This window comes from Malania oleifera, chromosome 6, assembly GCF_029873635.1.
Source record: "Malania oleifera isolate guangnan ecotype guangnan chromosome 6, ASM2987363v1, whole genome shotgun sequence".
In the NCBI taxonomy this organism is placed as follows: domain Eukaryota; kingdom Viridiplantae; phylum Streptophyta; class Magnoliopsida; order Santalales; family Ximeniaceae; genus Malania; species Malania oleifera.
Window position 1 is genome coordinate 39093126 of NC_080422.1, and position 14619 is coordinate 39107744.

Genomic DNA, 14619 nt, shown 5'->3' on the forward strand with positions numbered 1-14619 from the left:
CGAGGAAACTAAAGTACATATCACTTGGCTCAATCCATGGAACTAGAAGAATAAAAGGATGAAGAAGCAAGCTTCAAGTTCAAAATCTTCAATGGGAATGGGTATTTAGAATTGAATGTATTTACATATGTCATATGATATAACTCGAAGCTCAAATATACCCTAGACAGAGTAGGACTCATGCATTTCATGAAAAATACATTTACATTAGTTCTAAGTTGAAAAAAATTCTCGAAGCAAATTTTAGAGGCCACATCGACGAACCCAATAGCCTCATCGACGAACGAATGAAGGCCACTCGGCAATGAACAGTGTTGTCTCGTCGACGAACAAATACCGAGAGCCCAAAAAGTTCAAACAGTGCTCTCGTCAACGAACTCATGGCCTCATCGACAAACTCATGGTCTCGTCGACGAACGAGTGTTATACACTCGTTGACGAACGTACCCATTCATTGACAAAGGTCGGGACGCTGATTCATGTTTCAGCGCGGAGACAGATGAAAACTCTTGTTTTCAAATGATCCAACGGCCAGGATTTAATCTAGGGCCAAAAACACTTATAAAAACAATCTCTAAACCATAGAGCACCACTTTTTGCCTATCTCTTGAGAGCCTTAAGCTGATTGCATCAATCTTTGGCATACCATTGAGAAGCTTTGAACATATTGCTAAGAATCATTGTCTGCACTACAAAGAAGTCACATTTCTATGGGCATTCGCATATTCAAGATCTAAGCAAATACACGCACAACTTCTACTAAATCTGGTTTGATTTTGAGGTTTGGAAAAATATTTTATTGGGCTTTAAATTTTTTATTAATCAGTCATCTTTTCCATTATTCGTTTATTGAAAAAAAAATTTGGGAGCAAGAAACTAATTTTCCCACAGCTATTTATTTGAAAAATCTTTTGGGAACAGTATTCTAAAGTTTTCAATCCTTGGGATATTCAAAGTTATACTTATATCCAAAGAGATCTATCTTATTGGTTTAAAAAATATTTGAAAAATAGTGTTTTAAATCTTTGAAATATTCAAAGTTATATTTTTATTCAAGGATTTAATCTTACGAGTTATTTGATAGCAAGAACTTATATCTGCATAATATTCAAGACTATTTTTTTAAAGATCTTATTTCGTATTTTTGCATAAAGTGATTTGAACTCAAACCCTAAGTTCTCCAAAGCATTTATCTATAAAAATTATTTTTTGGAAAATTTTGATAAAAAGGTAGATTTGTGAAGTATATCATTCTTCTTATAAAGGTCATATTATTACACACATATTGAGCTTCAAGTATTTATCATATGATTATGTACTAGGATTTATCTTATACTCACTAGCTTGGTTAGAAGCATTTTGAGTTGTTGCAGAAATTGTAATCTTTATTTTGTATACACGGTTCGGGCTGTGAACCGGGATTGAGGAGGAAGTTATGCCTCTTGTAAGCAGTAGGTTGTAAGTGAAGCTCCGTCCCAATTAAAGGAGTGGGTTTTTAGTGGAATCCTTGAATGGGTTGCTCAAGGCGAGGACGTAGGCTGCGGTAGGCCGAACCTCGTAAAAATCGTGTTTGTCTTCTCTCTTCCCTTAATGCTTTTAAATTCCACCTGCATTTAAATTATCTGTTTATTGTGTATGAGTTAAGCATTTGATAAGTTTGATTGTAATTGGGTAAAATTGTATGCTAGGTAAGGACACACATTAAATTGATTAATTGTGAAACATTAAGTTAGGTATTAAGTAGATTGCAAGTTCGTAATTGATAGTTTTCAAAATTAGAACTTAAAGGACTTAATTTTTGAAAATACCCAATTCATCCCCCCCCCCCCCCCCCTCTCGAGATAACACCGTAATTAACACAGTTGAAAAAAATAAGTCTTGGCCTGGAGATGCCTTAATGTACCAAAGAACACATACAGCAGCATTATAATGTGTTTGTCTGGGCTGGTGCATAAATTGGCTTAGAATGTTGACTGTAAACACAATGTCGGGACGAGTGATGGTGAGATATATCAAACGCCCAATGAGTCATCGAAACGAGCTTGGATCGAAGAGAAGATCACCATCAATATTATTGAGCTTGAGATTTTGTTCCATAGGAAAGTTGGCAGGACGAGCACCAAGATGACCGCTATCAGTATGATGTCAAGAGCATATTTTCGTTGAGTAACAAATATGTCAGTGGGAGAGCAAGCAACTTCGAGGCCAAGGAAATATTTTAGTTTGCCAAGATCCTTGAGTTTGAATTTTTGAGCAAGCATGGCCTTGAAATTGCTAATATCGGAGAGATCATTGCCTGTCAAGAGAATGTCATCAACATAAACAAGTATGAGAGTAAAAGATTGACCCCGAGAGTAGGTGAAGAGAGAGCGATCGGCCTGAGATTGGGTGAAACCCTAAGCAAGTAAAACAGAAGATTATTTAGAGAACCAATTGCGAGAGGCTTGCTTAAGGCCATAGAGTGATTTCTGAAGACGACAAACACGAGTCTCCCCCTGTGTGCAATAACCCAGTGGAGGGATCATATAAACCTCCTCATCGAGGTCACCATGGAGAAAAACATTGTTGACGTCCAATTGAAAGTGATGTCAATTCTAAACTGCAGCCACTACAAGAAGACACCTAACGGTAACTAGTTTAGCAACAGGAGAAAAAGTGTCATGATAATCCAAACCTTCTACCTGAGTGTAGCCCTTGGCCACCAAGCGAGCTTTGTGTCGTTCTATGGATCTATCAGCTGAATTTTTGTTTTGAACACCCACTTACAGCCAATTGGTTTTTTTCCAGATGGAAGGGGTTGAAGAATCCAGGCATGATTGGCTTCTAAGGCTTAGATTTCAGCAGCCATGGCATCACGCCAATGTGGGTGGTGCACAGCTTGAGAATATGAGGTGGGGTCGGGATGTTGGGATATAACAGAAAGAAAAGTCAAATGATGATTAGAAAAATGATGACAAGATAAAAAAGAGGAGAGACAATAAACCGTACCTAAGGAAGATCTTGAAACTTGTGAAGCCATAGTAGACTTTGGTAAAAGAGGGCAGATATAATCGCCTGAGTAAGAGGGATGTGTGATGGTTAGTTTTGATCGTGAAGAGATGGGTGAAGTGGGTGGTGGGGAAGATGGTGAGGGTGAGGGTGAGGATACCAAGGGAGAAAGAGGGAGAGATGAGGGACTGGGGATAGGTATGTTTGGTTGGGTAGAAGATGTAGGGTTTGGAGGTATGAGATGATAAGGAAAAACATTTTCTTCAAAAGAAACATCATGAGAGATAAAATTTTTTTTGTTTTCCAGATCATATACACGATAAGCCTTATGATGGGCAGGATAGCCTACGAAAACACATCAAAGAGCACGATGTGAGAATTAATCGCGATGTCGGCGAGCGGTTTGGGCAGCACAAACATCCAAACACTCGTAAGTGTGTATAAGATGGTGGTTTCTGAAAAAAGCTCATAAAGGTGACTTATGAGTGAGGTCGGGTGAAGGAGTGCGGTTAATTAAATAAATGGCTGTGAGAATGCATTCACCCCAAAAATATATAGGAAGATTGGCTTGAAAACGTAAACACCGAGCCACATTAAGAAGATGGCGATGTCTACGCTAGGCAACGCCATTCTTTTGAGGCGTATCCACACATGTGCGCTCGTGAAAATTGCCTTGATCATGAAAAAAGGTTTGAAGTTCATTGGATAGAAATTCTTGACCATTATCAGCGCGCACATGCTTAATAGTGCAATTGAATTGATTTTTAATCATGGCGCAAAAAATCTTAAGGCAAGTGAAAGTATTAGATTTCATGTGCATAAGATAGACCCATGTAGTACGTGAGTAGTCATCTACGATTGTTGAAAAATAATATGCTCTAGAATGTGAAGCTGTAGGATAACCACCCATGTCACAATAAATTCAATTAAAACAAAATGTGCTCTTATTGGTATTCAAAGAAAAAAGTAAACGAGTGTGCTTTGCTCTAACACAAACATCACAAGCCAAATGAGAACAAGAAATGTCTAAAGTTTTCAGAATACATGAAATAGAAGGGTGACCAAGATGTTGATGCCAAAGAGTAGGGTCAGGAACGTGCTGAGAGTGGAAAATTGAGGCGAAGAAAGGTTTATAGTGGTAAAGTCCATCCCGTGCTTCACCCGTTCTAATCAGCCTCCTCGTTTATAGGTCCTAAAAGACATAAAAGGTAGAAAAAAATATAACAACACAATTGAGAACGGTGGTGAGTTGCTGATGGACAACAAATCAAATTTAAATGAAGGCACATAAAGAACATTAGAAAGAGAGATTAGGAGAAAAATGCAAAGCGCCAGTATGAGTTATAGGAACAATGTCACCATTTGGAAGCTTAATGGGGCATGACTGATTAAGAAGTTGAATATTATCAAGAGAAGACAAATTGGACGCCATATGATCAGAGGCACCTGAATCAACAATCCATTTAGTATTAGAAAAAGAAGTAGAATGACAAACAGCAAGGTTACTGAAAAAATTGGTAGAGTTGGTGTTTGAGGGCAATAAAAGATCCAAGAGTTGACGGTATTGTTCGCTGGTGAGGCCAGGGACAGCAATCTCAGAAGAAGCTGAAGAACCTGTGACAGTGTTTGCAGCCATTGAAGAACCAGATTTTCCATCGGGTGTTCCACGAGAATGAGACTTGTTGCTGGCGTAACCATGCAGCCTATAATAGTGGGCTTTCCAATGACCATCACGGCCACAGTGGTCACATTTTGGATGACCACGCCCTCGCCTCTTGCTATTAAGAGAATGAGAAAAATTACAAGGAACCGCCATGGCAGCAGATTCTGTTGGAACACTAGAGATATGAAGAAGGCACTACCTCTCTTCTTGATGCAAAATTGAATAGACCTCGGTAACAAGAGGTAAAAAATCCATGGCCAAAATTTGGCTACGAATTGAAGCATATGAGTCATGTAGCCCCATCAAAAGCTGAAAAACACGCTTAGTGTCTTGCATTCGGGTTAATTCTTTTAAGACACCACAAGTGCACTATGGTGTGGAGGTAAGCATGGCGAGTTCATCCCAATAACCTTTAATTGTTGTACAATACACAGAGATGGTTATGAAGCCTTGGGTGAGAGTAGCAATGTCACGCTTCAAATTGAAAATTCTAGGATTGTTGCTTTGAGAGAAACAATCCTCAAAATCCAGCCATACATCACGGGGGCATTCATGATACATCAAACTGTGAACAATGGATTTATCAATGGAGTTGAGGATCCATGATAAGATCATATCAATGCAACATTCCCACAATTGAATTTCTTCTGAGGAGGACGTAATTTTGAAGAGGGTACCATTAACGAAACCAAACTTATTTTTGGCATTCAAGGCCATTTTCATGGCCCTCTTCCAGGTAGGATAATTGTCACCATTGAGAAGGGTGGAGACTAGGATGGCACCTGGGTGATCAGCAGAATGGAGAAAATATGGAGAAGACACATCCGGAATTGATGGGGATGTTGGGAGACCTTTGGAGATGTGATGTTGGACATGATGGCAGAAAAAAAAAAAAAAAAATTCAAAAGGTGTTGAACAAGTATACGCAGAGAACCTGCTTGGATACCATATCAAAGTTGAAGAAGGATTGTTTTCTATATCAAATATTCAACGTTACAACTTGTATATAATACATGAGAAATGGAACAAGATTCCAAGAATAATGCCTAAATATATGCTCTAATAACTATACAATAATCTATAGATGGAAGGTGAAGATATTTCTCTAATAAATAATGCCTAAATATATGCTCTAATAATTGTACAATAATCTATATATGGAAGGTGAAGATATTTCTCTAATAATTTTCTTCAGTGAATTAGAATAATAATGCCTACAAATATAATTATCATTATAGCGCCCCAACTTCACTAATAAACTTATCCTAATGGAAAATATTAAATTAAAACTTCAAACTACTAGATTTGGTGTTTAAGAACATAAATGTACCATGTTTTGGAATGTTCTTACCAACTTGCAATTTTCTAGGGTGCTTATAATTTATGGTAACTATGCTCCATATTTCACCCATCCAACTTTGGATTTTACCTATTGTGGTCAGTAGTTGTCCCCCCTTAAGACATTTTTGTTAAGAAGATTATGAACTATTTATTTTAACCAAGGGTATAAACTTATTTCTCTAATCTTTTGGTAATCATATTTTTCCACAATTTATGTAATTGAAGTTTCATGTTATTGTCTGCCAATCTATCTTGTCAAAATACACACATATGCAGCTTGCTCCATTAAAAGTTTTTGATAAAAAAGAAAATATGTTATTAAATGAGATAAGAATGCCCGTAGAGAAATATACGAAGTATGAATAAAAGCCTAAAAGGCCTAAACAATAAAATAAAAAATCAAGTTAATGAAGCCTACCAATCCTGCTGGAAAACCAAAAGCATGTTCCCTTAAAACACCCCACTTCAAAAGCCAAAGAGAAGATATGTAACGTATGCTGTCCCAAAACAAATATAGATTCAACCCCTTTCCCATAAATATCCTCTTGCATGACATTTTGTTTTACAATACAAATGTGATTCTCTCTCATTAAATGTAGACTTTGTTAATTTGTTATTATCCTCATTTGACTCTATAATAGTTTAATTACACCTAATCAAAGCATGATAGTATAGAAGCAATTGGGTTTTGCAGATGAAGAATTGGCTTCGTCCTCCACACCCTTTCCTATGAAATACACTTGCATAACATTTTTTTACAATATAAGTGTGGTTCTGTCTCATTAAAATGTAGACATTGTTATTACTCTCATTTCACTCTTTCAAATAGTCTTATTACACCTAATCAAGGCATGATGGAATAGAAGCCATTGGGTTTTGCAAATGATGCCTTGGCTTCACACACCACATCAATGTTACCAAAAACATGGAACATTATGATTCGTGGAACGAGAATGGGATCATGTTATGAGACATTTGACAATGTGGTGCATTATCCATATGCTGACTTCGAAATATGGGTGGGTGTGTGTGGGTAAATGCGCGCGCGCGCGTGTGTGTGTGTGTGTGTGTGAGAGAGAGAGAGAGAGAGAGAGAGAGAGAGAGAGAGAGAGAATGTGTAATGTCACTAACATATTAAGAGAGGGTGTTGAAATGTTTTTTTAAGTTTAAAATATATTTCTTCAGTGAATGAAACTAATAACAACTAAAAAGATAAGTATCATGCCATGATCCTCCAGTTTTACTAAATAAAATTTGTCTTGTATGGAAAATATAGAATTAAAACTTTGAACTACAAGATTTAGTGTTCCAAAATGTAAATTTACCGTGTTTTCGAAATCTCTTAACAATTCATAGTTTGCTAGGATGCTGGCATTTTCTATTAAGTAAGCTCCGCACTTGTTTATCTGTTCAACTTGGATTTTACTTGCCTTATCTGTAGCTGTCCTCGCTCCACACATTTTGTTGGCCAAGGATACAAATACTCTCATATTTTTGCAATCATACTTTTTCACCATTTTTGTAATTGCATTTTTATGTTATTACTGTCAATTTAACTCTGCCACAATGTATACATACATACATATATATACATACATATATATACATATATATATATATACACACACACACTATATTTCAAGTAAATTTTCATTAATAATATGAAATATTTTATTAGAAGATATAAGTGTGTACATAGAGAAGGACAAGAACTCTTCCTAAGATGAAACAAAAACCAAAAAACATAAAATACAATCTCAAGTTAATAAAGCATGCCAATCCCGTGAGAAATCTAAAAACATTGAAACACCCCGCCACAAAAGCCCAAAGAGAAGCCATATTATGTATCCAATCGCAACACAAAGGTAATATCAATGCCTTTCCAATGAAAATGCGCTCGTTCCCTTCCAGCCAAATCTCCCCCGAGAACATCAAAAATCACACCTCCACAAAAAACCAACATCATTACTCCTCCAAAAACCGCTAAAAGGAATAGGCAAAAGACTAACAACCTATTCAACACACCTGAAGTAAACAACGGTGTAGGAAAAAAAAAAAAATTTGAACCAGTTCTGAACTATTAAATGACAAAGTACAAGTGTCCAAGGAGAATGCCTTATAAGGCCTTATACTAGACAGCAAATTATTGCTCTTAACTCCACTAAGAACCACCAACCAAATGAATGCCTTAACCTTAGAGACAGTTGTGACCTACCACATACTATGACAAGAGAAAGGGACATGTCGAATTCCATCAAGTGGTCAAGGAAAGATCTACAAGAAAAACTCCCAAGAAATCCAAATCCCAAACCCAAACATCCCTCCCATTAGGACAACAATCCTCTGACACTGAAAGCAAAGAAGGGAGCCCCTCTGCCTCCCTATCATTTAAATTTCTATAAAAATGAAAATCCCAAGCAAAACAATTACCAAAAATGATCACCACAGAAAAAATGACAACATTACGGACCATAGAAAGCCAACAGGCCAGGAAAAGCAATAGTAAAGCAGAATCCCCCAACCAGAGATCCTCCCAAAAGCAAATATCAGAACCATCATCCAATTTATATTTGGTTAAAGGGATGAACGAAGGGAAAATAAACCTCCAAGGGCTCTCAGAGGAATGTAGCAATAGAGACTCAGAAAAGTAATAGATAAAGGAGAATCCCCCAACTAGAGATCCTAACAAAAAAACGAATATGAGAACAATCACCCCATTTCTATTTGGAAAAGGGGATGAATGAAGGAAAATTTCGTGAAATAAACCTCCTACAGGCTCTCAACGGAACGTGCAAGATTAATGCACATTATTTTTTTTTAATGCGTGTGTTTTTGCGTATGTGTGTAATTTAATATGTTTTGCATTCACTTGATTATGCATATGTATTAATTTTGCTGCATAGGAAAGTGCTCAATTCATTTAGGTGAGATTCATCACCCCATTTTTATTTGGAAAAAAGGATGAATGAAGGAAAATTCATGAAATAAACCTCCTAAGGGCTCTCAAAGGAATGTGCAAAGATTAATGAATGTTAATTTTTTTATGCATGTGTGTTTTTGCATATTTGTATAATTAAATATGTGCTGCATTCACTTAATTATGCATATGTATTAATTTTGCTGCAATAGGAAAGTGTTCAATTCGTTTAGGTGAGGTTAGATTTTATGATTATTGAGCCATTTTTGGGTGTATTTCATTGTGTATACTAGTTTATAAAATAATACAAATATTTCTATTTTAATGATCCATAGGGTTATTTTAGCAAGATCATAGTTAATTTGATTTGATTTTGATTTCCACCGCATATCTATCAATAAATTTCATTGTGTTTATAGAAACATCTACATGTTATGTTTCACTAGCAACAAATCTAATATTTAATATAATTTATTTCAGCTATATTTAGAAAACATGCATCTGAAAATATTATATATATTACAAACTTAAAATGAAAAGGGCAAAATACACTGACCCCACCCCTAAAGTTTGGCAAAAAGACATAGACCTCCCTTGAGGTTTCAAAAATCCCACAAATTTCCTCTGACATTTGATTTTTGAGACACTTCTACCCCCCGAAAGCTTGTCTTTTTGCTAAATAAGGGGAATTCAATGTCTTTTTGTCAAACCTCAGGAGATGTTTGTTAAATTTTTGAAACCTTAGGAAAGGTCCTTGGAATTTTAGAACCTCATGGGAGATACGTATCTCTTCCCCAAACCTCAAGGGAGGTCCGTGTTTTTTACCCTAAAGAAAATCATCAATTCCTTTTTAATTGATCTTTAATTAAACTGATTTGACTTTTTAAATAAGAAACTGATTTCATTTGTATTGCTTATTTTGTCTAAGTACGCTTAATATTATTGTAACAGTGTGTGTTAAAATACTATTATGATGTTCAATGGTACAAATAATTCAAATTATGTAATTTTTATATTTAGGATAAAAACACATTAAAAAATCAATATAAATTAGAAAATTAATTTACCAATTTATTTTAAAGTAATTGAATTAATCTTATTGCCAATTTTTGATAAGTTATTATGTTTTTTATCATGGAAAATTTGTATTCAATGATAATAAATGATTTGAAGTACAATTATAAATTTATAATTGAAAGTCATTATGAACTTTGTCTTTAAATAGTTTCTGTAATTAGATCTTTACATGTTCGAGAACTTAGGTTTTCTGCTTCAGATTGTGTGCTTCATTTCAACAACTAGTTAGAATGTTCTCTAATGAAACTTACAAAAGTTTGATTATGAGGAAATCCGGCCTGCAAGCATGTAAATGCCCAAGATAATGGGTCCGTCCATCTGCCCTAGTCCACTTAAGTATCATGGGGTTCGAAAATTGGACCTCAGGTTAATTTTCCTAGAAGAACTATTCAGCCAAACTACCTGCGCGAGAGAATAAATATACAATACTGCTGTACAGCTCATTGTTGCAGAGTCTCTTAAATATATAATAGATAATATTATTTATTCATCAAAATAAGATACTTCACATTTGAATTTAAACTTGAAAAACAATCAGGTACCATACCACTAATACAATATATGCATGCTTACAGCTATTATGGGAGAGTGGGTGGCACCAGGAAAGGTGGGGGAGAGCTGTCACTAGTTAACTTCTAGGGCTTCGGAAAAAACAGAAATGGTAGAGCTCTTTTGACCACAGCAGTTTTCGCCATTCTTTGGACCTTGTGGATTGAGAGGAACGCTAGAATTTTTAAAGGTCACTGAACCTGCTCATGGCTGTTACGGGATAGAGTGATATTCCTCACCTCCTTTTGGGTGCACTCTCTTGGTCTTTTTTGGGGATTCTCTTTGTCCGATCTCAAAAGAGATTGGAAGGCAGGGCTTCTGTAATTAAAAACAAGTATCATTATTATTTCATTTTTTGTATTTTTTGTTTTTTCCGTTCTCTGGATCTCTAGGGAGGACTCCTTATCCTCCTAATCATTTACTTTTGCTTTTTGGATATTAATGAAAATGTCTTGTACAAAAAATATATGCATGCTCCACAAGAACCAGCAATTGCCAAGCCTTTTGGAAAGAGATGGATCAGTAATAAACTCATTATTTTGATTCAGATAATATTCTATTAAGATCTGCTAAGACTTGATATACATTGTTGGCTTACAACCTAACAGCTTAAACTTTTAGCTAGGTAAAATGGTACTCTAACGTGGTATCAGAGCCATGGCTTCCAAGAGGTCTTGCGTTCTAGTCTTGTTCCTGCATTCTTTGTAAGTGTTAAAAAAATTATCATGTTCCCAATATGGGTGTTATTCATTGTCTGTTTTATCTCTTCATATGTAATCAGGCAGCATGTGTGTGGGAATGTAAATGCTTGATATGCATTGTTGGTCCACAACTTAAGCTTTTAGGTAAAATGGTAACCAACAAGATCATTAAAGAAATCCGTATCCCTTCCACATTCTATGAGGCAAATTCCTTAAAAGTTTAATTCTTTCTCCAATAAAATTCCACAAGCTGCTTATTCACCTTCATTTTTTTATTTATTTTGTATTTCATTCTTTGCACACCAATGTTCAAAATTATAACTGAATGTCCAAAAAGAACTGCAGTTTATTTACTGTATACAAATCATTTATATTAAAATAAACAAGACACAATGGAGACCCAAGGAACATATCAAATCCTGGAAAAATTATATGGTCATTATGAACTTAAATCATCTGCAAATTGACAAATATCAACTGGGAAAAATTAATGAAGATAGTTTATACATGGACTGAAGTTCAAATATGCACAGATAGCATAAGACATACACTCTAGTGATGGAAAACTTGTTGTGCTTTCCTGAAGAATCCAGAAAGACATTCGCCTTGACAACATTCAGCCCAAGGTTTTTAAGTGCATTCATCTGCAGCCAAAATACTGATACTCAGCTAAACCAGTATTTGAGATAATCAAACAAAAAAATAAAGAGGTAATCAAACTGAGCCACTACTTTTTTTTTTTTCTGCAAAGTACTAAAATTTAATAAAAACAAACATGAATATCAGAATTAGCTAGTCTAGGGATAGCATACAGTATCGAGCAAAGCTCCAAGGCGATCACCAAAAGTTATCTCCACCACAGTCGCATCTGGATCTGAGTCCTGATCTATTATCACTATGGGAGTGGGATCTGTATCAGTCTCACGATATCTTTCATCCTGAAAGCCAACCCTTTTCCCTAATTAACTGACACAAGAAAATACAATAAAGCAAATAAAGAAAATAATAAGAAAATTGAGGCAATTTAGTACCTCCATAGTGGTGGTTGATGATGCTTGTGGAATGATGGTAGTCACATAAGATGAAAATCTGACAGAATCCATATGTAGAATTAACACAAACAGTAGCCACAATACAACCACAACACAATGCCTAAGTCTCAAATAAAAAAGAGTTGCACAAGTGATTGTTCAGAAATGAAAATGGCCTGAGAGAAACTATTCAAAAATATGTTAGTATTACACCCATAATTGCTCTCAACTTTATATGGAGTAAATTTCCTATTGAGATAACTAAGGGTCAAAAATAAATAAATATGCATAAACATTTTAGAGATTCCAGCAACCAAATGAAAGAGCTATAAATTAGAACTACAACTGATGGGACATGCTTAAATGTCTGAGAATGATACAACAGTAACTACACCAGAACAATGTTGGATTTGAGAATGCAAATATATGGGAAGTCATGGCCGTACTCTACATTAAACATTTGATGCTAAATTGCTAACACTGGGCAGAGAATCAGCTAGCACATCAATCATGAAAGCTGAAGAATTCAAACTGAATGGTATTTCACAACTTATTGATCCTCAAAACCAATGATCAGGGAATACTCACTCACACATGCACACACGAGTGACGTTAACCACATCTCAAAGCACACCCTGAAGAATGTTGTATAACCACTATACAAATGCATTACAAAGTTATCCATCCCCTTCCCAAGCAATCTTTAAAAACCGACTGGACACGAGTCATTCCATCCTTATTCAAATAATATAAGCGGCCAAAAGAATCTCTCCAATAGCGTTGAGGTAAGAGTATATCCTGCCCTCCCACTAGCGTGGGAGTGCGTTGGGTTTTACACTTTTTTAGAATTTTGATCTTCATATAGAAAATTAAGATCAAGATCTCGGCCCAAAGCATACAAATAAGTAAATAACGGAAAGAACTCCACAAGATTAATCAAACGACCTGTAACTGAGGGCATCAAACAGCTGGTATAGGTAATAGCTACTTCAGATTAGCAGCAACCTATCTAATTTCAGCAAAAATGTAATGTCCCCATAATAGAAAAAGCACAGCAAAAATTAGTAGTAAAATGAGGACATCCTTCGGCCAAAAGAAAAGAAAATCGAATTCAGAGATTCAGAATCAGCAATAATGAGCAGCATTTTCCAAATATAACCAATTAGTTCAAAAGTAAGAATAAAGCATGTACCTAATTCTTTCAGGAAATACACAGAATCGGCGAAAATCCGAAACGAACGAGCCCCTGAAGAAACCTCCTTCAAGTGGTTGGAGCCTCGTAGTGCTTGAATAGCAGAGTCCTCCGAAGCTCGCAGAACCCACCCCCATGGCAGCCATTCTGATACTACAGCTAAATAAGCTACCCTCCGCAGAGCAAACAGATGAATTGAAGAAAACTCGATGAAGGATGTTATCAAGAGTTACCAAAAATGGGGATTGTGGGAGCTAGGAACAGAGACCCATTTGGAAATGCAAGTAGAAATTGGTGGGCTCTCGTGATATCCGCCATTAGAAAGCACTGAGCTAAGCTTTTTAATTAAAGGAAGGAAGACGACAGAAGGGTTCATTCATTTCATCCACACCTCATCCCTTGGAGCCTATCTGCTACTTTCAGCTGGCGGATGGCAACAGCGACGCGTTTGGTTAAGAATGGGCAGCGTTTCAACGCATGGCAATCGTGATTATTCGCGCCATGTACAGGCTTCATACGCGTACACTGTCCGTTCACCATGTGCACATGCACCACACGTGACTGCACGTGCATAGTCTTTTATTTGAAATCCTATGAATTTATATAATACTTAATATAATCTTATACTGCATAATTTATATTTTATGTAAGTTTAGGTAAGTACAAATTTATGGTCTGAAATATATTCTTCTAAATACAGGGTAAATCTTCATTCGGATCAAGAATTTGTTTGAGCAAAAAATTAAAAGCAAAATAAAAAAAGAAATTTATTTTTCATTTTATTTTCTTTCTATACTAGAATTTTATTACAAATAATTTTTTGTTATAATATAATTTTAAAAAATAAGAAATATCAACTCCTTAATGATGTGTAAAATTAAATTTTTGCTCATTCATTCACTATATATTTTACTTTCTTTTTCTTCTTTCTTTGATAACAATAAGAGTTCTTTTATATTTTACTTGCTTTTCCCCAACCTTTGACAAGTTCTAAACACAAGTTGTATGTATATATATATAGTTGGCTATTGAAAAAAGTTAGAAAGAAAATAATTTATGTGCTAAATCAATGAGCATTGATTTGATCTTATACATCATTAATATTTAATTTTTTTAAGTTTGTAATCATATTATAACAAGTTTGAATTCATTAATGATAT

The 14619-nt window shown here is 35.5% G+C and overlaps 1 protein-coding gene across 1 annotated transcript in view; it reads right to left on the minus strand.

The window, feature by feature from the left end:
- Positions 1-13941, minus strand: part of LOC131157535 (ACT domain-containing protein ACR11) — a 36212-nt gene extending 22271 nt beyond the window's left edge. Inside the window, exons 1-4 of the mRNA XM_058111764.1 lie at positions 13460-13941; positions 12268-12325; positions 12049-12174; positions 11786-11880 (exon numbers count right to left, since the gene is read on the minus strand). Of these exons, the coding sequence (XP_057967747.1) occupies positions 11786-11880; positions 12049-12174; positions 12268-12325; positions 13460-13605 (425 nt within the window). The 5' untranslated portion in view covers positions 13606-13941. The remainder of the gene's footprint in view (positions 1-11785; positions 11881-12048; positions 12175-12267; positions 12326-13459) is intronic.
- Between the last annotated feature and the right edge of the window lie 678 nt (positions 13942-14619).